At 37.3% G+C, this 26,671-nt stretch overlaps 1 protein-coding gene across 2 annotated transcripts in view; it reads left to right on the plus strand.

Annotated features, from left to right (window-relative positions):
• Positions 1–26,671, plus strand: part of KCNQ1 (potassium voltage-gated channel subfamily Q member 1) — a 175,552-nt gene that overhangs the window by 103,995 nt on the left and 44,886 nt on the right. The window contains exons 10-12 of one of the 2 annotated variants that reach the window (XM_039381428.1): positions 586–727; positions 3,983–4,048; positions 6,892–7,012. In XM_039381428.1, the coding sequence (XP_039237362.1) occupies positions 586–727; positions 3,983–4,048; positions 6,892–7,012 (329 nt within the window). Of the gene's footprint in view, positions 1–585; positions 728–3,982; positions 4,049–6,891; positions 7,017–26,671 lie in introns of those variants that run through there. The other variant, XM_039381429.1, reaches the window with a different exon arrangement.

The raw sequence follows: 26,671 nt of genomic DNA on the forward strand, positions 1-26,671 counted from the left end.
TATTGTTTGGAAAACTATAAGGAAAGGGAAAAAAAAAGTCATACCAACGGATTCCATAAGTTAAAATTTTGTTTGAAAAACAGCAACAAAAAAATAACTTCATCAGAATCTTTAGATTAAGTAACACTCTGTCCTCTCTATTGTAAAAGTATTGCACAGTAATCTCAAGATGGAAGGGGAGGATGTTGTGCAGAAATCTTCCCTTGTATTTCCAAGGGTCATCTGAGTTCAGTAGCAATATATCCATTTGCTTTTTGCTGAGGTTATGATTTATTGCATCCATAAAATGGTAAAGATATTCTAGAATAGTTTGATTTATATGAGCTGCTGCAGAACTAGCAGATTTTTTTTTTTTTTATTGCAGGCAAGGGATTTGGTAATGACAGTGTGAAGAATTCTAGTTTTAGCAGGATGAGGGGGCCAACATAATGAGAAACACAGTATAGCATAATGAAAATGTAATTGGTCAGGAACTCTTTTAATTGGTTATAACTCATTGGGGACTGCATTGTTATTGAAGACATTACTGAAGAGACAACTAAATGTAGCTTGGTTTGAGTAATTTAATGTATGTGGGTTTTTTAGGTTAAAAAGAAGAAATTTAAGTTAGACAAGGACAATGGGCCTTCTTCTCCGGATAGGATGTTGGCTATACCACACATCACTTATGACCATGTGGCGGAGGACAGGAAACCTCATTTCAATTTTGAAGCGTATGAAAATTCTGGTAAGGAGTTCCATTATAAAATGCCAGTAATTGTAATGGCTTCTATTATTAGATTTACACACAGGTCCTTTTTAATATCCGTAGGGGAGAGGGACAGAACAAGCTCTTGTCATTCTAAAGGAAGAATACTTTGCTTTTTGATTTTGGTTGCTGGCTTGTCTGGATGAGATTTAACCATCATTTTAATGAGCATGCTCCACTGCAGACAAACTAAATCATTTGTCATTTCTGCCTGCCAGAAGAGCTACTGACTCTGGGGCTGGTGCACACATTCCCCAATTCTGCAACTGATTGAAACTACAGGGATTAGCTGTCAGCCTTTCCATGTGAAATTTACCCAGGATGTGTTAGTATTGTGCTTGTACCTGAACCAAAAAGGACTGACATGTCTTGACTGCACTGAACATAGCCTGCTACATGAAACCATCATGTGCTCCTGCCATCTGCTCAGTGGAGTAGGCTGTGAATCAACTTTTGAAAGCAGAAGTACTTAAGATAAATGTGGATCCATCTGTATTAAGTGTCACTGTACACTGTACCATTGTACAGTGTGAGGAAAAAAGAAAGAACTTTGATAATCATCTTATAATTAACAGCTTATTTATGTTTCTTTTTGCTCTAATGAACTTCCAAGTTAAGTCTAAATTTACAATGTGGCTTTTTTACAAATGTGCCTTTATTAGAAGTTTTTAATGTGTATTACTCAAATTTTGGCAACAAGATTAAGGTTTAATTTTTAAGATGTGTTTTATTGATTGCAGATACCTTAAGTACTTATGTTTTTTTCTGCTCAAACATTTGACTGACCTGATTAAATTTAATGACCTTCAAAATAAGACAGTAGTGTGGGCTGGCATGAGGCATATTTTAATTCCAGCAGAAACTCTCACTTTCCATGTGCTTTTTTGGTGTGCTTCTCTTACGTTTTTCTGCATCATCCATACTTTTCCACTCTTTCTTGGCCTCTGTTAAGGCATGATTGCAAATTTCGTCTGGTGGTAGAAATGTTAAAAGGTGGACAAGTACTGAGCTGAGTGTGTCTCAGAATTTGAGTACAGACACCTTTCTTCAAAACAATCAAATGAAAGCACCTTACAAAGGCTTAGATTCCACCTTTTATCATTAAATTTCTAAGCTGATTAAGGACAATACGATTTGCTGGCAGCCTACTACTGCCATTTCAAAAATCAGCTCTATAGCTTTCAGTAGAAGGATTTTCTGTAATTTCTTCTGACGCTTATCTTTTTTCTTTTTTATCTGGGTTCTACTCTCTAAACTGTTACAAGTATACAGGACAAACAGGAATGTTAAAATTGCTTGGTAAGTTGAGGAAAATAATTCTATTTATGGCATGCCAGCTTATGACAGTGTAATGTTTGCAGTGCTTTTCATGTGTGTCTAGTGCCATATAGTTTCTAAAAACTCTTCTGCAGCCAAGGAGATCTAGACAGACAAAAATGTACATTCTAACGCTTGTAATCACAATTGCACCCACAGTTTCATTACAAAGAGAAAAGTGAGCACTCATTTATTTAAATAGGTGATCTCTAGTGGGTTCCTTATACTTGAGAAAAATTGCTCATGTATATATAAACAATAAAAAAAACAATTTGCCTATAAATAAAGTATAACTTATCCAGTAGTTAGCTGAGCATATAGATGAGAATTAATTTTTAAATAAATAGATTAGGTGGAAGAAAGCTTTCAGATTTGAGCCCCAATGCTGTGCATTCTGAAGTACATGCTGTAAAAATGTGCTGTAGATATTTGTGAACAAATGGGGACCCATAAATTAAATAATTTATTTTACTGTTTGTCTGGATTCTGTGATCACTTAAGCAACCATGTAGTCCTGTAATGTTTCTAATGTGCCTGCTTAGGCACTTTCTTAACAATTGAGTGTTCCCCAAAGATTGTAGGACTGGAGCTAGGCCTGGGCAAAAGACCTCTGTGATTTAGTGAGAGTGCTGTGAGCCACCTGTAAGTTTTCTGCTCTGAATCCAATAGATTCAGAGGACAATAGAGGCTTCTTTTTGGTGATCGGGTGCAAGGATGCTCAGGCTTAGATCAAATTGTCTGAAAATACAAGGTTCAGTTTCTCCTCTGAACCCACATGGGACACAGGTGCAAATAAGGTGGTAAAACAGCGAAAACAAACTGAACCTTCTTAACTCCCCCTGATTTGCCCATTTTCCAGTTTCCACTCTTCTCCTGTGTTCCAAGAGGTGCATCTCTGTTGGGGGTGAGCATGGTGGAACAAAATCAGGAGAGCAACAAGAGACACCAAGTCACCTGTTTTACCTGTTTTTCATCTTGGAGAAATATCAGAGGAGCTTTGCCAGCCATCATAGGTTCAGTTCGTATTTCCTAGCCAGGCAACCTGAGCTCAGTGGACCTGAGAGATTACCTAGCACTGTTCTCACAGCAACTCAAAGAAATAAAGAGGAGAGAGCGTAATTGTACTTACTGTCAATAAGATTACCTGCACAGAAAACTGAAGCTGCCAAATCAAAAGTTCAGAAAAAAAAAATTAGGAAGTACAAGAATACAAGGCTGCTCATTCAGCTTTAATTTGGCCTTCAGAAAGACTAGTCACATATCCATATGCTGCTTTCTCATATTCAGTAAATTTATGGACTGCCCACTTCAGTCTCCACATTCCTGAATCCTGCATCTGGCATCCCTGTCAGTATCCTTGGGCAACGAAAGATTTCCAGCTTTCTCCCCCTTCCTTCTTTCTCCTGGCTTTATCAGTTCAACAAAGACCCAAGAGCATGCTGTTGTGGTTTAAGAATGGTACTCCCCAATGTAGTACTTGCACTGAGACTCTCCAAGCCCCTGAAATCTGGCCAGAAGATAGCTGCACTGTGAACAGTAGGAACCAGAGCAAGAGACGTCTGACCTGTATGAGGCTGGACACTCAGAAAAGTCAGGAAGAAAGGGGCAAACATAGATTGCTTTCCTCAAAATGGAACTGGGATGGAGGGAGGAATGTCTTGCAGCAGGTGACAGTGTTGTAAAGAATGGATTTGGAGAGGCAATGATGCCTCCTCAGTGGCGATTTAATATTCTGCTAATGTGCACTCTAGTAAAGTTTCATACAAACTCTTTTCCACAGTTTTTTTTTTGTGTCAGGTAGAACATAGCGTATTTTATGTATGTCTCCATCTCCTCAGCTGCCTGTCTGGAGCTTTTTTCTTTTTTTTTTTCCCCCTCTTCTATCTCTGTTTCATGTGCATCTTTACTCTGACTCAGATTGTCAGCGCTCCTGGCCATCCTTTTCCGCAGACCAGCAGTCTTCCAGTGCTCCTTCCTCTCCAGGTAAAGCTCATAATATTTCATTGTTCCATCATGTTCCATCAATCCATCACCTTTGTTAATTACTAAATCTTTGCAATGCTCTGTCTGGAGTTGCCTGCTGTGGCACGGAAAATATAGAGCTGTTTTTCAAAAAAAGGCATTTCAGTAGAATTTTACGTTTGGAAGTTGATCAGGTTGTAGATTGCAAATGTTAAAATAAAGTAATTTTCTGCAGACCAGAGGTGTTTTGTAAATGCATTAATGAAAACTCAGATTTTTCCATGAAAAAATGCTTTAAAGTGTTTATTATTTTTGTCTGTGCTTACAAAACAGGAAGTGTAAAATATTTTCTATCTTTCTATCCAAATAGTCCACTACCAGAAATGCACCTACATACACGTCACATTGTATATAAAATTGTTGTGTTGATAATACAGAAAAAATATCAATAATTTCTTTGTATTGTGTTTATAATCCTTAATTGAAGATTCATAGAATTGTACAATGGTTTGTGTTGGAAGGCACCTTTAAAGGTGTGTAGCCCAACCTCCCTGCAATGAGCAGGGATGTCTTCAACTAGCTCAGGTTGCTCAGAACCTGACCTTGAATGCTTCCATAAAGTTCAGAATTTCTGTTTTAAAGCAGGGGTTCTTGTGCAAAATAGAGAAAATAAAGTTGGAGATCCCCTAAATTATACCAGCCATCCTTTGACACACTGTTTCATGTTTCTGTTCACTCATTGTTATCCATTGGAAATTAGTGTCCGAAGTTTCCTTTGTTTTTTTTTCCCTTTAACCTTCATATTTAGAAATTTAGTGTCTTTTTTTTTAACATAATTTTTTTAAACACTGCTTTGTAAGAAAGACTTCTCCAAATTCAAATGACTATGAATTTATTTTTATAAGTAAAATAATGTGTTTTCCTTGAGCCCTGTTTCAAGGCACTTTGTGGCAGGGGAGCTCTCACTAAGGCTCTTTTCTTGGTGACGATGATCTTAGAAATTTTAAAAATAGAGGGAAGGAGATACTGTGTTTGCCTCATACTAATCAGCTCTTCATCTCTGTATGCTCAGATAAGAGCTCTTTCAAATTGGCTGAGTCACAGTCATGAATTCTGGTTCCTTTTTCATTGTGCCACTCCTTCTCTCCCCTTCCATGAAACTGAAAAGCAGTAACTGTGAATGATCCAAGAAAAGCTGTTTCTGCAGATCCATTTGTGTAGTGTGTGTATTGTATCTCTCATAAGCACTGTTTGGTGACTTTTCAGCAAACACAAAATGGTTTTAAGTTCAGCAGTTTTTATCACTTGCTGTCAGGAAAACTTAGAAGTTTGTGAGTCCTCCTTTCCTAGAAACTGGGAAAGTTATTTATATCTTCTATAAATGAAAACAGTGAAAATTAATTTAATGAAAGCTAAAAGAGGTCTGTTTGAAAGGCATTTTGCGGCATATCCGAATCTGGAATTATTTTGCTTGTTTCACAGCCACTGTCTTGTATGTTGGCTACAGCAAAGGGATTAAATAATATGGTCTTAAAACCAAAAATTGAAGCTGACACTTCCTAAAACCAACAACAGAATTTTCAGTTTTAAGTGTTGCAAGTGGCTCCTGCTTGTAATAATTGTATCTCCTAGCACTTGTCTTATTTGTTTATTTATTTGAAACTGTGATTTCAGAGTTCATCCTTTCCTATTACAATTTCTGGAGAACAGATTTCCATTTGTGATTTTGGACAACCATGTGCCTGATGATATAATAACATTTTGTCTTCTTAATATTTGTAAAAGTTCAAATCCATTTCTGCCATATGAAGATATCTAATTACTGGAGTAAAATGGTTGTAATTGAAAAAAAAGTTTCCTGATATCCCCACTTTTGTTCTCGTTAAGTATCAGTTACATTTAGGTTATCTATTTCTGCTTTTGTGTGGCATTTTGGTGGGGCATTATTTACTTTTATAATGAAAAGTATTATATTTAATATAGTAGAGATTTTTATAAATTACTACATTATAATTATTTTATTGAATGTTCCAGCCAGCTACACAGACAAATGTTTCTATGAAGGTGTCATAATCTGTCTATGATTTATTTAGAATTTAACCTGGTTTTGTTCTCTGTAAATTCATTTAAAGTCATGTAAACCACACTAGTGGTTTTATTTATATGCAGATTTTGTGGCTTCACTAACAAATACTAGGACCATGTTGGAAAAAGCACTTACTATTCTTAATGTTAGTCTCTGGCAGAATTTTGGAGCCTGAGTTTAAAAATGAAATCCGTTACACTCTGCCTAATTTTTTGGATGCATGAAAGTGATGACATGCAAATAACTTTGTCACTAAAACTTTCGATATCTGAAGTTCTATAAAACAACCTTCCCAGTGAGGACCTCATCTTGGATGAACTGAAGATCTTACCACCTACCTGTCTTGTGTCTGAGGCCAAAGATGAGGCATCCTCTTGTGTCTGAGGCCAAAGATGAGGCATCCTCCTGCCCAAGTTTTAGAGGGAGCAAGCAGACTGGCTCAGACAGTGTGTGACAGGAGCTGACTTGGTCACCATGATAATGCCTACACTCCTGGTTTCTTGGTCTTTAGTTAGAGTTATTACACACCAGAATCTGGTATTATAAACTAAAACATGAGGTAGAGTGTGAACAAAAAAAAAAGAATGAAGTATTAGTTTTAAATCTTCACCAGAACTTGAATTGCTTTGGGTAAAAGTTTTGGTTTTCATGAACGCTGCAATTTTTGGTAGTAACTTCAGTTTTCAATATTCTGTTAAAATGTACATTATTTTAGAGATCCAAAGGAGTGGTAGTCAAATGCTCTTGGTTTAACTGTTACGTGCATGTTTTTTCACAGTGAAAAAAAGCCCGACGTTTTTAGATGTGAACACAGGACCCATCATCAGGACCAGCAGCTTTGCTGATGAGCTTGACCTGGAGGGTGAGACACTGCTGACCCCAATAACTCACATCTCACAGTAAGTCAAGGCTGTTGAATTGTGCATTAGTTGACTTAGACAAGAGAAGCCAATTCAGGTGGGAGGAGCTGAAATATGGAGCTGATAGGGCTATCTCAGATATTTGCGTCAGACTCTTTTTACCTTGAAGTCGGTGTGTATTCTGTTCTGAGTGCCAGTAAATCTTCATGTTAACCTAAAGAAAAGTTCACTTGGTTGTGACACAAGTCTTTAGTTTGCAACTGATGTCTCTGGGCAGCTGGTGGCTGATATGCCCAAGATTTTTCTACAGAGACAATGTGTGGGAGTTCTTGCCTGGTGAGAGTTATATTACTCCATCCACCATTTTCTGGTGGAATAGCTGTAAAGTGCAAATTTTAAATACTACTTATATGAAACACAATTTCAGCAGCACCCTCTCTAATGGTCAAATGATGTTCTACATTGGAAGAAAAGCTCTGTTTGATCATTATTACTGCTTTATTGTGTATAAAATGATCTGAAATAGGCCTGTACTTTTTTTGTCTTTTTCCTTTTAAAAGAATATTTTCCACTTGTCTTTTATGCTAAAATGTTATCTTCAGGTTCTCAGATTACACTAAAAATTTGTGAATTGCAAAAGGTTTTTCTTCAGATGCCTTTAAAAATAAATCATCTGTCATTGTTTAATTCAAACTTCTGAAAAATGCTTATTATTTACCATAGTACATATGTCACAGTATGTCCTCTAGCAGAGGAAAAACATTTTTTCCTCTCCTGTTTCTAGAAATCTGAGGATTTCTACAATGAAACCACAGATGAATATTCTTGGCATTCTTGTATTTCTGACGTACAAAACATGTAGAAATGCCTGCTTCCAATTTTCAGGCCTTCTTTCTATACAGTATAAATAGCAGAGAAACACAAATGTACTTTTTATAGCCATTTTCTAAGGGCATTTATTAAAAAAAAAAAAAAAAAGAGTAAGTTTTGGTGGAATTTTCCCTACCCCTAAACAAAGGTATTTGCATTTTCATCTGAATCACACAAATGTACATCTGTTTGTAGACAGAGGATTTAGGAGACTTGTGTTCTGGAAGATTTCTTACTGGTACAAGCAGAAGGAGGAAGTAATAAATTTCCTCAAGCCATAGACAAGAACAATGGAGCAGATCTAGATGTTTTCTTTGCATAACTTTTTTATAACTTTAATTTACCACAACAATGCAGTCTTTCTTCAAGAGAAAGAAGCTTTGATGCTAGGAGTTTTCATTGTCCTTTTTGGGTTGCGAATTATTTAGTTATTATTCATTGATACTTTTCAAATAATATACTTCATCTCTTTTGAGTTCAACTTGTGTATCAGCTGAGATTTTTTTTCCTATGAACTACTTGTGGGAGACCTTAGGTTATAGGTAATGTGTATCAGCTGAAGAACTGTACCAAATTAACATCCTAGTCTATCAGTAACTTAGATATTTCTTTTTTACTTTCCTAATTTTTAGTTGTAATCTTTGTTGAAATCTCCCTAGATTGCTCTGAGTCATGACTGATGGTACAAAACTTGTCCCCATATGTGGCTTGAATTGAGTCTCCACTGGGGTGGAAGAAAGTGGAAGGCATTGTTTCTTTTAAGACTTTACATTTAGATTCAGAGCTGGACAAATTGGATAAAATGGAAAACTGATAAAATATTAGTTAAGAAGTGTCTCTTTGAAACATGGGTGCCCAAATGTTGTAGAGCCTGAGAGCCGTTCCCTTAGAAGTGCATCTACTTTGTATGCAGTTTATTAAAAGGCCTGAAACAATGCCAGATCAGCCTGTAGATATAAGGGTTTGTCAAACAGTGAAAACCCTGTGTTTTGTAAGGTCAGTTGAACTATTGTCATTCAGGCAACATATATTCCCAAATATTGAAATGAAAATTATTTCAGTGTTTGTTTAGCTGTTGAGTTGTGCATTCTGCTTGCATTTGAGGTGATTGAAAAGGAAGTTGTGTTGCTGTGTGTCGCTGGGTACCTGTGTTGCTGGATGCTGAAGACCAATCCATTTCCATGAGTTATTTAGACAAATGCTTCTTAAGCTTTAGACAAGTGCTTCATTTCGAAGTCCTAGGAAACAAATATTCATGAGCTAGTTTCAGATGTTACTAGGATTTGCCTGTGAGACACGTGGGCATAGATTTAAGGATCAAATTTAGAATTGTGCATTAGATACATCTCTGTGTGCAAAGCCACGTAATAACTTTCTGTATAGTGAAAATGGTTAGTCATTTCAGGTCTGTATCTTCGTGTGTTTTTAATTCAGGCTTTAAAGTTATGCTGTGCCTGAGAAAATCTAGGATGAAGTATTTTGTTCTGATGTCCCCAGTTGTGAAGCATTTTATTTCCTTAAAGCACATGTAAAATTATGATTGCTTCAGATTTGTTGATACGGAAATAGGCAACCATATGGAAGTGCATGACAAAATTACAGCATCAACTATGTTATAGAAAAGTCAATTAAGTGCGAATGTATCCAGTTTCAGGTCTTGAAAGCAATTCATACTCCATCAGAGGAACAGAAGCATGAAGACTTGACCTAAGGATGTTTGGATTTGGGATTCATAGAACTATTTCTGGGTCAATTATATATTTATTGCAACATATGTATTAGCTTATCCATTTATCACAGAAAGGTGGCTCCAGAATAAATGTTATTTTTTGAAACTCATTAATACATGAGTAAATTTTACAGTTAATTTGAGACATCCAAACAAAAAGTGACTTTTAGTTGACAGTATGAAAAATATTCCCTTTTGACAGATAGTATAAATATGTCAGAAGTGTGGGGTACCTACGGTGTTACTGACAGACAAACACTTGGCATTGTTGTGGCTTAAAAAAATGAATGAGGTTGTTAAGGTTTTTTTCTTCATTTGTATTAGGTCCTGGAAAGTAAATGCCATCTTTCAGCCCTCGGTGATAAAGGACTTTAGGCTTCTAGGCCTAAAGTCCCCTTTAAGTTAAATTTCAGCGCTCTGCTGTTTCATGCAAAAATTAGTTTTTTTTGGTAAAAGTAGGTGCATATTCTCACTGAATTCAATAGAACTGGTTTTGTGTCAATACTAAAAAGGCAGGTATGGTGTTTTTTTGCAGGACATATGTCTGACTGTTTTTTAAATCTGTTTTGAAATAAATATTTTATTAAATGTAGCTCTATTTCTATGGAATTGCAAATGGGAAATCTTTCAGGTGGAAAGGTTACCGTATCAGTTAACCACTGTCACTACCCATTTGAAGAAACAAAAATAATAAATAAAAGCACACTGAGGCCTGATGTTCAAACAGGAAAGTTATACAAATGTCATAGAAAAACCAGATTTGCAGCAGGTGCATGCAGAAATATAGAATAAGACAGCAGTGTATGGGGGGGTGGCTGCCCTTTTCTTGCTACGTGAGAAGTCTTATGAACAGAAGATGCAGATTTAGCAGAGCAGTTTGTGTAATGAGCTGTTATGGATCTCACGTATAAAATGATCTGTAGCAGTTTAAAAAATGCAATACACAGAGTAGATTTTGTGATAAAACTTGGCCCTTCAGTGCTTTGTTTAATGCTCCTTGTGGCCTGTTCTGTTGTAAAAGTGAAGTAGAAAACTGGACTGCAGCAATACCACTTCTCTCCTTTAGACTTCTCAATGGTTAATTCTCTCTAATCGTTGTGTTCCTGTATTGTCTCCTGTTCCCTGCTTCACTTCGTTGGGCTTTTTGTTTTATTTGCATTTTAAAGCACTGAAAAATCGATGCTACTTGTAGCTGAGCCTCAACTACCAAAAGGGTATTGCCCTGTGTTTGTATAATTGTTTAATTTCAGCATTACTGTGGATCCAGCTGACCACATGTATTTCTAACATGTTGCTAACATTGCACATTTGTGATCTTGTTATTGTCTGTATCAACATAACAATAATTCTTGATGTTTCAATGACTCTTCTCCACGTGTTTCATGTACCTCTTTATTGAGGTGATGAAAACACGTTTAATTAGTTAAGCATTGCTTTTGTCTCTAAACATATAAAATAATTGCTTTTCTGCAATGACATACTGATGTCATTTTAGATTTAATATGGTGGGCTTGCACTAAAATGAAGTTTTACATTGCAAACAAAAAGCGCTTCCTATTTGTTATTAAGTGTATTTCCTTTCTGAAAAAATTCTGTGTCGTGAAATCAGCTTTATCTTCTCTACTCTCTCCATCATCATCTTGAGTGTGGTACAGAGCCTTTTAGACGTTGTATTAAGAGTAAGTGGGAGACTCCAGTGGTGTTTTTAAAAATAAACCCTCCCTTATTAAACAGTCAACAATTAAGCAAACAGATTTACAGCTTCTTAATAATTTACAGATCAAGAGGAAATGATAACAGATGAATCCTTCTGAATGATTGAAATGATTGCTTCTGAATGCTTTGAAATATACTTGAAATATTTGAAATAAAAAAGTGTGCTGGTAAACACTGAATGCAGTGTCCATGGTGCTGCAGTTACCACTGACTTTTATTGGAAATAATATTTTCTTTCCTTTTCTAGTTGTATTGAGTGTTCTGTGTTTTAATCGCCAGCATATAGTTTGTTGGCATGAGTTATAACCACGTTGCCTAGAAAAAAACAGTGCTGTATATGTCTTTTAATGGTCTCTTTTCTTTTGGATTATCCATGAGTGGAATATCCCTATTTGCTTTGATTTGCTAACTCATACTGTAAAAGATTCCTGCTTTTATCTTCCTCTTCTATACCAAAATGACCCTCAGAAGTGTGAGCAAATATTTCTTTTTCATTCTCAAATGGGCCAGATGGAACAGCTGACTTCTGCTGTCAGAAGAATTCCTTCTGAAATGCTGTTAACAACATTAAAACGTGATTTCCGTGGGGTCCATTTTATCATTAATGACCAGGCATGTTTGAAGAATAGCAGTGATAGCAACTACGTAAGAACATGCTTAAGACCAGAGCTTAATGTTCAGACATCACTGGTTACTGTAACTTGCTGTTATTCCAGTCATTTACTTGACTTGCAACAGGAAAGGCCTCAGTTTTTGCTGTACAGTGGGCAGTATCCCTTTTTCATTTGGCACGTTTCAGTGTGTTGTCAAGCTCCCTTAGGAATGCTGCTTACAATCTGTTGATTTAATAGTTTACTAAAAAGGGGAGGACTGTTTCCCTGAGTTATTCCCTTTGGTATGGAATAGTATCATTTTATCCTTTGTTTTTGTTATAAATTTACAATAAACTTGGCCGTAGAAATTGACCCTGGAACTCTGGATGTATCAGGAATCTGATTTTTTCATCTATTAAGTTGCTGTGAGAGACACGTGAGGATATGAAGTTTCCCTAGAGCTGGTAACAAGCAGTCAGGAAAGTTCCCTTTTTTCAGCAGGAAACTCCAGAAGGCTTGTAAACAAGACACTGTAATGATTTCAGTGTCATAATCCCATTCTGATTTCTAATTGCAGGTTGTAAGGGGAGAGCAAAAGAGCTGTGGCAGTCCAGTCCTAAATACAGCTTATCCCTTAAGTAAGCTATGATCAACATAGTACAGTCATCAAGGAGGACCCAAAGAATCTCTGATTTAAGAAATCATTAGTTTGCTGTTAATCCCAGTTAACTGCTTGTCTGCAGCTCAAGAGCTGAGTAGCTGTAATAGAGCAGGACATCAGCAAACTTCTGTCTTAAATGTTGAAAGGCAAATGGGTATTTTGCTATGTTCATCATGGTTTATAAGAACTTTATTTCTGACTTACAAGTATTGATACTAGCTAGAAGCACTGCCAAAATACCTATGGCATACCCGTTGTAACAGTGTGGTAATAGTCTGGTTATTGTGCATTTCTGTGTGCAGATGCCCCAATTAAAAATCACTGTACATTCTTCACTACTCCTGAAAAGAACTGTAGCCACTGCTGTGCTGAGACAAATGCGAACTTGTTTCCAGGTGCTGTTGCATCTGGATATAGTTAATCTGTTATCCCATGCCTCAGTTAGGAACTCTTTGAGTTGGGGACTGCTTGTGTTTGTCTGGTATCTAATAGTGGGATTCCAGCACACAAACTGTTTCTGTGTTCTGCATCCAATGTCTGCTACAAAGTTGACTAAAGTTGACTGATCATGTCTTCCATAATATAGGCAGTTATTTACAATATTAATTTTTATATCTGGATTACCTGAGATGTGCTGAAGACTTGGGCAGATCTTCATGGTGTCTTATTTCACACTCGACAGTGTAGCAACCGAGCTGCTTCCAACAGTGCAGTAAGTGATGTGGTGAACATCTGTCCCTCCTGGTTACTTGACTCTTTTATCTTTAGGGAGAAGTTCTTGTGTCCTTTGGTGGGTGGTTGCTTTTCTCATAGATTAGATAGAGTGTGTAGCTTACGTCTATAGATCTGAAGACCAGAAGGGATAATTAGATCATTCCCTTTGATCTTGTAAAAGACAAGCTGTAACACTCCATCAAGTTGCAGCATTATTGTGCTGCGTTCTTAATATGAGCAAAAACACAATAAAAGAATTGTATTAAAGAATGAACAAGATGAAAGAAATTCAGGCAGGAACCTACACTTTGCAATTTCATGTCTCCTTTTTTTATTATATTAACATTCTATCTAGGTATTGCAAAGGGAAGTGCTATCATATACTGGTGCTACTATTTACCAGAAGTCAGTACTGGACAAATACATTCTTTGTTAGAGATTACAAATCTGTATGAAATAATACTCTCATGATCTTTTCTCTGTTACTGCAAATTGTCACTGATGTATTCAAGTGCAGTGTAAAATTACTGTTTGGCTGTTTTATGTTACTGACATGGTATAAAAGTAATGTGTTGACTTTTCCTAGTGTACAAACCATCTAGGCAGAAGCTAAGATAGCTTAGCTATTTCTTTTGTGTTGCAGATGAACATTGCATTCCTTGGTCTCCAAGTGCTGGTTTACATCTTGATTGATGTCAAGTAATTAAACCAGACTCCAGCTGCTTAGTGATTCAGAAGTACAAGGGTCCTATGCTGTAAAAACAACAAGCAGCTCCCCATTTACTAACTTTTATCATTGTTTGCTTTGGGCATCATGCAGAATAATAAGTGCAAAACCTTTTTTTTTTCTTTTATTGGATGGGGGAGACAATAAAAATATCCCACTTTTATCTAACATTTAAAAAAGTTAAATTTACGATTATCTTGAGTTAATTCCAGAATTAAAGTTCAAATTAAAATTGCTCGAATATATTATCTATACATTTTTCTTATTAACTTCATTTCACAGTATTTGGCAAAGAAATAGTGCAGTTGCAGGTTTTTTTCAGAAGTAAATGCTGCTGCCAGTATGACCAGTACCCAGTTCAGACTAAATGTAGTATTTTCCTCTTGCTATACTTCTCTGGAAATTCTATTACAGAATTGACACATTAAACAGTTTCTTCTGCAGCTGCTGTTTCTGATCACTATTGATGATTTTTTTCTGAAGTTAAAAACATGGTTAAGTATGATTAACACCCTAATGATGTGGCAAAGCTTACTGCAATGGAAGGTTTTGTTTTAAACATTTGCCAGGTCCATGGCAGAGCTGTAAAGTAGTGAGCTCTGTGCGTCATCTCAGATGCTGGATGTGTGAAGTGCGGTGTGCGTGGCCTTGGGCACTTGCCCTGGATGGAGAGCCCGTGGGAGGTCATGGAGCTGTTGACTTAAATTTGCTTTCTTCATGTAACTGCAAGGACTGAATAGAGTTGTGATTTCACTCAGGGTGTCAGGAACTTTGTCATTCCCTTGTGTAGAACTGTGTGTTTTGTTTTATTTCTAGCAGGAAGTTCAACTGGGAAAAGCTAAAGTATTTTCATTGTCTTGCAGACAGAATACCTTAAATATCTTACACTAGTTGTCAGTCTGTTAGCAAACTAAAGCTAAGCACCTGATCTGTTGCTTGTGGTTGTGTGTTTTTCTCAGGTTCCTGTATCCCACCCAATTCTGTGGTTACTGAGTGCCTTTTGGGATAAAAATAAATACAGAAGTTAGTCATTGCTATGTCCGGTTACTTCTCTATGTCTGACTTTCCCAAGGAAAACTGATGTGTTTCTATTCATTTTTTTCCCTGTTTCTCCACATGTAAACTGTATAGGTATAATATCAAAAGGGAAGTTAATCAGAAAGTAGTAACTGTTGGTGGTGGTGGTCTGTCTTCATGTCCTTTTGGTCAGGGACCTGCCCCACAATTAAGTCCTATCTCCTGTGCAGCCAAGTGTCATTGGTACAGAAATGTCACTGAAAAGGGGAGTTATTGGGAGTGGTATGGCTCCCAGGGATTCGATCTTTTAGGAATTTTGGGCCCTTAAAAAGTTGCAGCCTTGAAAATAGAGGCAGAGAATGTTCAGTGTGACACAATGTCCTGCAGAGAGCTAGGGATTTGAGCAGAGCACAGCAGAAATGTAACAATCATTATGTGAGTCTTCGTTTATGAGAGGTTGTCATGTTGCCTTTTGTAGGTGCAGTGTTTTTTTGAGGGATGGCACTTTCAAGCAGGCTAGATCCATAATACTGTGTATGAATGGAAAACAACAGGCAATGCCAGAAATGTTTTATGGTCTCTACGAAACAAACATGAAGGGCGGTGAACAGAGAGCTGTATCTCACACTTGGAAATTGCTTGTTTGTCTATGTCTGAACAGTAAGTTCACTGTGTTGAAACCTTTAACATTTGGGCATACAGGCAGTGAAACTACTTGAACTATCCCCATGACTTTTTTCCCCCTGTAGTACAGCTTTAAGTTTGGAAAGAAATCTTTTTTGTTTTTATTCTAATCAATACCTGTTTAGGCACTGGCTAGAATTTAAGAACAGCTCATAGATACCAAATTCATACTAGGGCTGCTAAAAATGTGACACCAGTGTGTATGGGATTTGATTTTTTTGGGCCCTTAAAAAGTTGATTTGATTTTTTTTTTTTAATAAAAGCAAACAAAAAATTGTGAAAAAACAACTTTATTTTTTAAAGGATCTTACTTTATTACAGAAATAAGTCTAGTATTTAAAAATAGTTCCTCATTTTTATTTGAATATAGAACCCCAAAGTATCACAACATTCCTTAATATGGGGTAAAGAAAAGTACTAATTGACTTCCAGAACAACCAGTTTATACTCACTTTTCCATACAGGCTTTCTCCGTGCAAGTTAGTCTCTCCTCAAGGACTGCTGAGCCTAAGATTCCTTATTTAAAAAACAGCCTACATTAAGACTGGGGTCCAGAAGTGGTAAGACTGGGGTCCAGAAGTGGTCAAACTGGGCGTAACTCGTTCTCAAGTTGTAGTTTTGGTATGATGGAGTTCACAAGTAGTAGCAGTAGTGAATGGTTTGAAAATCCTCACAATCCATTATTTTTAAGTTGATTTTAACACAAAATGTAAGTTTGTCTTGGTCTGTCATGCAGATTGTGGGGCATGCAGAACGTACCAGAGTGGTGTGAGATGTGACTTTGCCTTTCATGAGTGACATGAGCTGGCAGCAGTGCTTAGCTGATCACAGTTAGGGTGAAAAACAGAAGAAACAAGCTTTGTATAAAGCATGTGTTCTTCACTTAGGTCTGCAAGTCAGGGGTCAAATTCCCTTCGTTTTTGAGTGTGAAGTGTTCAAGAGCTTTGTGTTGGTAGTATAGGGAGGTTGAGAAGGTGAAATGCATCCTTTTCTTCTCCCATCCTACCTAAAGTTGAGGATGCTGAGCTGCCACGTGTGTGTGCTTTCATTATATTGGTGCCCTAAAACTCCACTCTGGATTTAGTCCTGCTGTGGTTGGCTGGCTGTATGCATTCAAACAACTGAAATGAGTCCTGTGTGGAGATGTTCTGCTGTACCAGTTCTTCCTGAGAAGGGACAGAGACAGAAAACTCAGTTTGAAAGCACTATCTTAGCACACTACAGAGGAAAATTTGGCAAACTGGAGTTAATAAACAGCATCTGTTTTGAGAAAAAAATCATACTCTGATCTTGAGAAATTCTGGTTTAGCAGCACAAACATTTCTCCTCTATCTTCTCTTTCCACCCTATATTCTTAGCTATTTTTAAAACTGTGCAGCTTTTAATGGTTCTTGTTATTACCAGTTCACTAGAACAAATAAGTAATGCAGGGGGAATAGGAAGTCAGGTGCATAATTAAACAGATGTTACAAAACTTTATCCATGTTCTAACTGTGAGAAATACTTTAAAAAGTTGAACTGCCAGTCATTCTTCTTCTGTTTTTTTAATGACTTAGTACTTCAAAATGTTTAGGCTTTGTGAGAAATGTCTTTATTTAGAAGGAAAGGTAACGATTTGCGTGTATGCTTTGTCCTAGAGGATTTGCACTGTGGTTGGTGTACACAGGGCCTGGTGCCAAGGACCGGAAGGTACTAGACAAGAAATAGCTGTATTTGAGTCCTAAAATGGCTGCTGGGATAATAAATAATGGAGGGTTGCAACCACAGAATATTTGTTCTTCAATGAATTTAGAAAGTGTTCTCAGTCTGTCTGCTTTTTATTTTAGAAACCCAACCCAGCCATGTCTGTGTAAAAATTTCAGATACTAATATGGAATTTGTGGGGGTTTTTTTTGGTGGTTGTTTGGTTTGGTTTTGTTTTTTTTTTCTTTTTAGACCACCCACATTGGGGCACCTGCCAGGTCTTCTGGGGTACTTCCTTTACTCTGCAGGACTCTGAGGTTTTCTGTAAGTGTGTGTGCTGGGTCTCATCCATTCATCATTATTACATCTTAATGTAGGTCTCAGGTTTGCTAAATTATGTTAAATCACTTCCATATTGAAACACATGAATGATTTTAAATCACTGTGTGCTGCAAACAGCAGGATCAGATTATTAGAGCTCTTAATTGTGTCTGTCTTTTTGTCTGAAAGCTTGAAAGCTTTTGGTCTTTTGCTGTGAATTATGAACTGGCAAATAATGTATACTATAGGCCTTCCAGTCTTACCACCAGTGGCACATTTGAGACATGGTACAAGTAGGAACTCTTTTTCTGAGGGAAGCACAGTTTAAAGGTATGAACTTCTCACAAAAAAAATATAAATCATACCTAATGGAGCTGTGGTCAGTATAGTTTGTAGATCCCCTGAGAGAAGAATGAATTATTAGAAATAATTGGATGGCAGGAGTCTCTGATTTGTTAATTATTTTTTATGCATGGAAGGTGTCCCTGTGTCAGAAAGATCTGAAAGATTCAAAAAAACCAAAACCAACCAAACAAACAAAAAACAACAGAGAAAAGGAGAAAAGCAAACCAAGAGTCTGGAGTGTGACAATATTCACATCTGAATTGCAAGTTTCAAGTTCAGTTCCTGCCTGATTAGGCAGGACATTTTTGTAGATTGCAGAACATAAAAAACGCAGTAGAGAAAGGAGATTGATAACTCTACAGAGTTACACTTGATGGAGAAAACATTAAGAGGGCACGTGGCAGTAGTGACAGATCTCGTACAGAGACTGAAAAAAGAGGAAAGGGTTTTGATAGGAGGAAAACAAAATGAGTCACAAAACAGTACCTTAGTTACTGACTTACCCTTGTCCTGTCTGTGCTTCCTCTGGTCAGCTTATTGAAAGGCTGGAGCACTACAAATGCCTAAAGAAATTGGTTTTGGGGAGGGTCAGAGATGAAGGGGACAAATCCTGGAGAAGCTGTGGTGAAGCAGATGAGTTGTGGGAGAATGAGAGAGGAGGAAAAAGAGTAATTGAAGGATGTAAGCTTCAGTGAACAGGAATAGTCGTATCAGCAGTGACAGAAGAAGGAAATGAGCTCAGGATACGGGAGAAAAGTTGGCTGATCTTGGTGATACCATTGGACACGCTTATATTTGATATGCGATGCCTTTAATTCTGTTGGCAAAGTGGTGTATTTCAGAGTCAAAACATTACAGTTGACTCAGTGGCTTCTTATTTTTCAGATATTAAATTTGTGATGCTGCATTCTAGACACCTTGGTGCTCCTCTAGGAACTGTGTGGTTGTGGATGTATATTCAGAAGAAGTAATTTCCAGGAAATTAGCTTTGTAATTTTTTTCCTCCTACGTTTCTATACAAATAATTTTAAAAACAAGTGTATATCCTGTATATGCCTTGCACCTCTGGTGTCCTTTGAGAATTTTCCCTTGGTAGTATTGTTTGTTGCACATGTAGGCTTCTATATTCAAAGGTGCTTGTGAGTTACACTGTGTGTCTGACTCAGTGAGGTTACCTTATAGTCTTGCTATATGATTTCATATAATTAATTTTATAACTGAAATATAGGGCCACCAAGATGATCAGAGGGACAGAGCACCTCTCCTATGAGGAAAACCTGAGAGAATTGGGATTGTTCAGCCTGGAAAAGAGAAGGCTTCATGGTGACCTAATTGATGCCTTCCAGTACCTGAAGGGGGCCTAAAATTAAAATGGAGGGGGACTTTTTACAAGGACCTAGAGTGACAGGACAAGAGGGAATGGCTTCAAGCTGAAAGAAAGTAGGTGTAGATTAGATATTAGGAATAAATTCTTTACTGTGATGATGGTGAGGCATTGGCATAGGTTGCCCAGAGAAGTTGTGGATGTCCCATCCCTTGCAATGTTCAAGGCTGGGTTGGATGAGGCTCTGAGCAACCTGGTCTAGTGAAAGGTGTCCCTGCCTGTAGCAGGGGGGTTGGAATTAGATGGTCTTTGAGATCCATTCCAACCCAAGTCATTTTGTGAAAAAAGGGATTGTGTAAAGAAAACAGCCTTTGAGAGAGAATAAGCTTTTTTTCTTTTTTACATTTTCTTTCTTATGTTGTTAATAAACCTGACAGTAATTTAGGATCGTGTCACTTTGGAAATGTGTTGCTCGTTTCCAAATTGCTTTCTATCATCCATACCTACATTTTGTTTTGTCATAGTTTTAGGAACTGTAAAACTCTAGTTTCATGCTCAAGAAACTAGTTTAATTTGTTGTTTTGGTGGGTTTTTCTCATATTAAGACAAGAGAAATAAGTGAGAGATGTGAGAAATCCCCATGCTAATGAAGGGTGTCTAGTTTGACACAAGGGGGCAGTCATGTTATATGTGAATTTATCCCTACTTTAGAGTTACTCAACCGTGGGTTAATAGGCGACTGGGTGATGAAATTAGCATTATAGGGTGGCATGAGTGCAATCTCACATTTCAGCAGGATTCACTGATGTACAAGCAGAGTGTTAGCCAGAATTTTAGAAAATATTTACTTGTAATCGTTTTTTGAAGGGAAAAAATCTGAGTGTATATGATAAACTGTTTTATTCTTAAAGGTTAAAAATACATATATATGTATGTATATGATAATGTAAGTGTTAGACGAGATGACTGCAGTATTTTCCACACTTGTCACATACAGGCATCTCACTCAAGTGTTAATATCACCTCGGATCTGGGGAATAAGAGGAAATCTAAACATAATGTATCTTTTAAAAACTCTGGATACAAAAGATTTTAGTTGGAAAATGTACTTGGTTTAAAGATTGTTGATTCTCTGAGAGGAATTGAGTAGGAGATCTCTCCAAATTTGTTTTGGACGGGTGATAGGCTAGTGCTCGGGAAGCCTTATTTCCCTCTTTCACATCCTTGCTCTTTGCATTCCTGAAAGGCCATTTGGGTGATGTTCAATACAATTAGTGAAGACTCAGTACAATTGCTGTGTTCAGTACTAGTTGGGAGGCATTATAACTTAAAGTTGGCCAGATAGTGATATAACATGAAAGTGCATCTTTTGCCTTGTATGTGAAGTTGCATGAGCACGGAGTTCCAGAACTATAGTTTTAGAGCAAAGTGATTTTATTTCCAGTCTGTCATGACACATCACAAACAAGTCTTGCAGCATAGATCTCAAGCACATCTTTCCATACAAGTTTCAAACATAGGTCCAGGGTGAGAACAGATCTCAGAAGGGAATGAAGGGAAGAAAAATAGTTAACGGCTTAGCATGTTATCTAAGTTTGGAATCTGTTTCCTATTAAGAGAGATCACAGTTTAAAAGCTGATAGACCTGATCCACTAGTTGCTTTAGTATTCTGCTGCTGAACAGGGCTACCTATAGCCCTCTGTCACTTTAGCATGTCAGAATCTCCCTGGTTTCTGAAAGCTATTGATAGAAAAGGGGAAAACCCTTGAAAGGTGAGACAAAGTGTTATAAATAGTGCTGAGCCTTCAACTGGATGTAAACAGGGTGTGAGTGACTCAGATGGGTGATAATCCTAGAGTTTATGTTGCCATCTCCTATCATGTCTCACTTGAGGTCATTATTGTAGAAAATGGGTTTTTCCTTGGAAAATTATGGTACTTGGGAAGTTGCATTTCTTTAATGTTTCTTTATCATGGCTGACAGCATTTTGAGATATATATATATTGGGGGCTGAGTATTAGTTTCATCACACAGAGCATACTTTTCTGTCATGACAGAATAAAAAGATTCAGATGATTTGTCCTTCATGAGTTCCCTTATTTTAATCTCCCTAGACAGGTCAGGTCAACAAGAAAAATTAGGCAGATGTGCATGTACTGCTGCATAGGTCTTTTTTTTTATTTTTTTTTTCCCCAAGAACGTCAAGACCTATGTGATCCTGTTGTCTGCATGTCACTGGTCCCCAGATAGCTTTTGAACATGTCTGGTCTTACTTTAATTTCATAGGAATTAAGTCTAAATGATACTCAATTTCATTAACTATGCAGTTGTGTAGGAGAGGAGGAAGAGAGAAAGCTCACAGGTGGTTCATCCACTGAAGTAAAAGTCTTATTGTTAGATGAGACACAACCTACACAGGGAGCCACAATAAACCAGGTTTTGTAAATTCTCCTGTGCGTACAACTATTTCTTCTATTAGAGAGAGGATGAGATGTTATCTAAGCTTGAGAACTGGGAAATGCCTATAATTTAATGAAGTGAGCAATGAAATTGTTAGGGAAGATGGCTGTGACAGGCTGTTTTCTCAACCATGTTTGCACTTCTTGTAGTAAGCCAGTATCCTTACAGCTATTAAATGATTGACACCAGGAGACAACCCCTGTCCTGGTAATTTTTCTGTTCTTCTTGTCAGGTAGGTTCAAATTGATTTCATACATCAATTTGATGGACATTTCAATTCAGGGAATGAATATTTCACTCTCACTCAAAGCCAAACTAGTGAGATTACACTAACCTTGAACTAGGTATTTTCACTTCCAGCATCTGCTTCCAATGTGAAATTGTGTATATTCGACTCCAGGTTATAGAGGGAAAAAGTATTATAACAACTCTGTTTGGGACAGATGGGCTGAAAGATACTGCAGCAGATCTTTGACAATGTAAGGCTTAGAGTATCAGTCAGAGTAATTAATTTTTCTGACAGCAGTATGTTTGACTTATCTCCATTAAAGACAAAACAAGTGAGGTGTATATGGGGCCTGAACAATTTTCTTTTTCTTGAAATTACGTAGTATAAGGATTGTGTAGGAGTCCATCACTGACTCTTCACCAAGTTCCTCTAAGCTTTTGCATCTGAACTCCATTTTTGATGCATTCATGAGAGGGAAAGTGCTGCTGCATTATGGGCAGGGAAGGAAGCTACAGAGTGTGCTAATTAGTCTTGGTTGATTAAAGGTAGGTGAATATGTTCTTATGAGCCTTCCTGTGAGATTATTAAACTACATTTTTTTATCAAATGGAAATAAAGATTTTTTCATCAACTTGTCATGGGACTTGGCAAATCCATGGTGGCTGGATTCCTTTGTCCTTTTGTCCCTTCTTTTCTCCAGAAAGACAAAGTGTATAATTTCATAATCTGTCCCTTAGATTTAAATGATTTTTAAAAATACCTTTTTCTTTTGTAAATCTTTGCCATAGGATAAAAGTTGTCAATGTCTGAAGGATGAAATTCAAAGTGGTAGCATGTATATTTTCGGAAGTTCAGTTTTAACTTTGGGCAGAGGCTCATTTATAATCCCCATTGGACAATGTGTTTGTTCTCTTCGACAGTTGAATAAGGGGGAAAGACATGTTGAAAAATGTGTTCCTGTCCTCTTTTTCTGTGTGCTTTTCTCTACATCTGTGCTTAGCAGAATCCCTCAGGGTATTCTGGATTGTATTTACCAGGAAGAAAGAATACCTGATTAGACTAGCATTACTACTCGTGATAATGGTGTCATCAATTAACTTATATGACTCAAAAGTGAAGCTTGCCAGTCATTTTAAAGCTCTGAATAATGAAAGTCAGGAAGTTTGTTCCTACGGCAAATTTCTTCAACCTTTGTTTAAAATAGTAAAAATTAATTTCCTTTAATTGGGAAAATATACTGTTGGCAAAAGGCAAGGGTGAACTCTAACTCTTTAAACTTTAGAAAACATAAGTCCATGATATTGGACAAGTTAGAACTGGTTCCTCCACATATCCAATAGTAGACAAATAGCATCAGTATAATAATTAAAGCTTAATCCATGTAGTCATAAGCTATTATAAGTAATTGCGACTATTGCAGCTTATGAGTTTTACTTTTCTTATCTTTCAGAGTGGGTTTTTTTTCCTCTCTTAAAGGAGGGGAAATGCCTCAGTGCTTTTGAAGGGCTGGTAGGACAGCTTGACAGTTATGTAAGCAGCTGTCTGCAGAAATTCATTAAATGTCTGATTGTGCATAGCCACGTCTGACCCTTGGTGTGCTCATGCTGAGCTTTCCCCCCGCCACCTACCTTCTTGTCTCTGGCTGATATTGTGGATATTCATTTACGGGGATGCAGACTTCACTGGTCCTCTTCACAGGAAAATATGCCATGATCACTTTAACTTTATAGGCAGGGGTTCACTTTTTTGTGAGAATTGCAAAAGGAATTTGTTCTCCAAATGGTGTGACTTCACAGAATAATGAATATGGTCCAATACACATACTTGCTTCTTACTGCTCTTCTGTTCGAGGCTCTTCCATTTTCTTAGATGATCTTCTAAGAGATCCAGAAAGTGGAAGATTCTTAATTCCAACTTTACCTGATTCTGTGTTTGAAAGTACTGGTGTTTACCAATCTACTACACACCCCACTGTGTTGATGAGGGAATTAGAAGCAATTCTAACATAAAAGGAAAGCCGGAGCTTTTTAGTACTGCAAGGGTATCTTTGGACCTCACATCTTGTGCTTATTCTATTCTGTGTTATATCACTTCATCCATTTCCTGTATTCAAATTTTTAATTTTTCAACATCATAGTTCCTTTTAGTTTTCTTCTTTAAATGAAATTTCATCAAGATTTTTAAAACAGGTCTCACAGGTCATGTGTTTCTTAACTCTACCTATGTGATGATGCCATTTATAGCCCAAAGAGTCTTAAGATTAATGTGGGGTTCCTTCTGGCTTCTGTTAAGATTGTGAATAATTTGTTTTTGTGGTTTGTTTTGGGGTTTTTTTTCCTCACTTGTTGAAGCTGAGAGGGGGCAGGACTGAATCATGCCAGGACGGGAGCCATTAGATTTAGCAGGGTTAGTCAATAACCTAAAGATATGCTGGAACTGGGAGTTCTGGGAAACATTTTCTGAGACACGGTATGGTGGAACTAAAAACATTGTTCTAAGGTTGTAGAAAGCTGTCAGGCTGTGCTTTCTGCTTCTTCTACCGTAGTAGCTGCACTGATCACTGTTTATTGCTACAGTTAAATATTGTATCATGAACTTTATTGGACAATAATTCTGGTCTTGACCATTCCATGCTTCCCACAAAACACCAGACAAACTCATCTGAGTTGGCAATTAAGCCAAAGGAAGAATACACAACTTTTGGGAGTAGCTCTCTTTCTGATCATGTAGCCTCCAGTTTAGGTAATTGGTTAAGCATGCACTTTGAGTGCTTTCTGAGTGTTAATAGCTTCAGTGGAGGTAACATTTTGTTTAACATACAGCATGTGCCTGCATGTGTTGCTGAATCAGATCCAGCTGAATCCCTGTAAATGATCAGGGATTAGAACTGAGATTCTCCAATTCTCTTGTTTGGACTGTGTCTGCCAACTATGAGCCAGGTTGAGTAATCATAACACTGCCAGCCTCGAAAAGGTCATAAATTGTGAGTTAGGCCCTGCTGAATCACAAGATTTAAGGAGGTATTGACATCTCTTTTTAACCATTTGTTTTCTTAGTCCTTTGGCTACACAGAGTTTTAAGCCCTTTTGTAAAGCTAAAATACACTTTAAAATTTGAAGGTGTTTCCATAAATCCTTGAAGCTTCAATCCTTCAAGTTTTTTCTTGAATTCTTTCTCTTGATCTGGATATAATCTTTCTCACACACACATACATCCCATGTCTTTGTTTACTTTCATCATCCAGAGAAAGGACACCAGATCAATTGATGGCTTTGGAGAGTCAGGAGAGTTCTAGTGTCCTGAAGGATTCTTATCTTTGCACAAAATAGGCCAAAGGATAGTGAAGAAACTGAGGCACAGAGAAAAAGGAAACCTTTATTATTTCACTGGTTGAATCAACTTTTACTATAATTTTGTGTCTACTTTGGCTGGTATATATCTAGAATTTTAAATCTATAATGTTTGTGTGCTTGTCTCCTAAGAAGTATGTCAAGAATCAACAGTGGTTGTTTTATTGCCTAGGATGTCCAGGCAAAAGGCTTCCATTTTTTTTTAGTGGTGTAGCAGGAAGTATGAAGCAGAAGTCAAGGGAAAAATTGTCACCTTGGCCCTTTGAGCAGGGGGAAACTGGAAAGCCCAGTGTCAAGCAGACCCCTCAGCCTGGTCTCCGTCCAGTGAGGACACTTTACCCTGATGGCATGGAAGGCTGTGGGTGTGTGTATGGATAAATGTGTGTGTATGTTAATTTACAAACTCATTAATTCAAGTGAGCACTTCCCTTTTTCTACACCATTTATTCCTCTCTGCTTTTAAGCTGATTTGTGCTCCTTAATTGCTCTTGTACTTTTAGCAGCTGAGGTGCCTTTTGTGCAGGGAAACCTGATTCTGTTTTCTATCTAATCTATGACTTGGTTTGCATTTTGTTAATATTATGAACAGATTCTCTGCAGTGACCTATTCTCACCTCCTCACCCCAGAATTTTATATCTCTGACATTTTCTGCCAATATCCATTTTATTTAATCTAAAAAAATATGTGTGCAGTAGGTTTGTTCTTCCTTTCTACTCAGCTGCCAGTGCAAGGAGGAGGAGATGTATATTTTGTACTGTTGTCATAAATTTGGTTTCACTTATTGATAATTTCTACTTAATACCTCTGTGACTGTGTGCATGCTCACGAGCACACTCACCTATTTCTCACCGGGAAACATAAAATGAATTTCTGAAAGCCAGAGCAAAAGCGTTTGTGAACTTAATTCAAAGGTAGGCAGCGGGTAGCTCATTTCCCGCCCAAATCCCGGGGTTTGCTCTGCATTCCAGTGCTGTGCCGTGTGTTTGTCGTCCGAGCGCAGACACATGTTCAGTCTAGCAGCTCCTCTTTCAGCCAGTGTTTGAGCAGCGGTTAAAAGAAGATGCACTCATGTGGAAAATCCTGGCAGCAGGCACCCTGGATTGTGTTACAGCAGCTGTCCTCAATGGGAAGGCATTGATGTTTACAGTGTGTGTTTTTCCATGGAATTTTGTTTGTCTGCTGTATATATACAACACAGGCTATTCTTCTCTGTGATGTGTTTTTCAGTGCTTTATATACAAAGTATTTTCTGTGGTAATATTTATATATTAAG

The sequence above is a fragment of the Pipra filicauda genome, unplaced genomic scaffold (assembly GCF_003945595.2).
Source record: "Pipra filicauda isolate LSUMZ 115617 unplaced genomic scaffold, ASM394559v2 scaffold222_size1277272_pilon, whole genome shotgun sequence".
NCBI lineage: Eukaryota > Metazoa > Chordata > Aves > Passeriformes > Pipridae > Pipra > Pipra filicauda.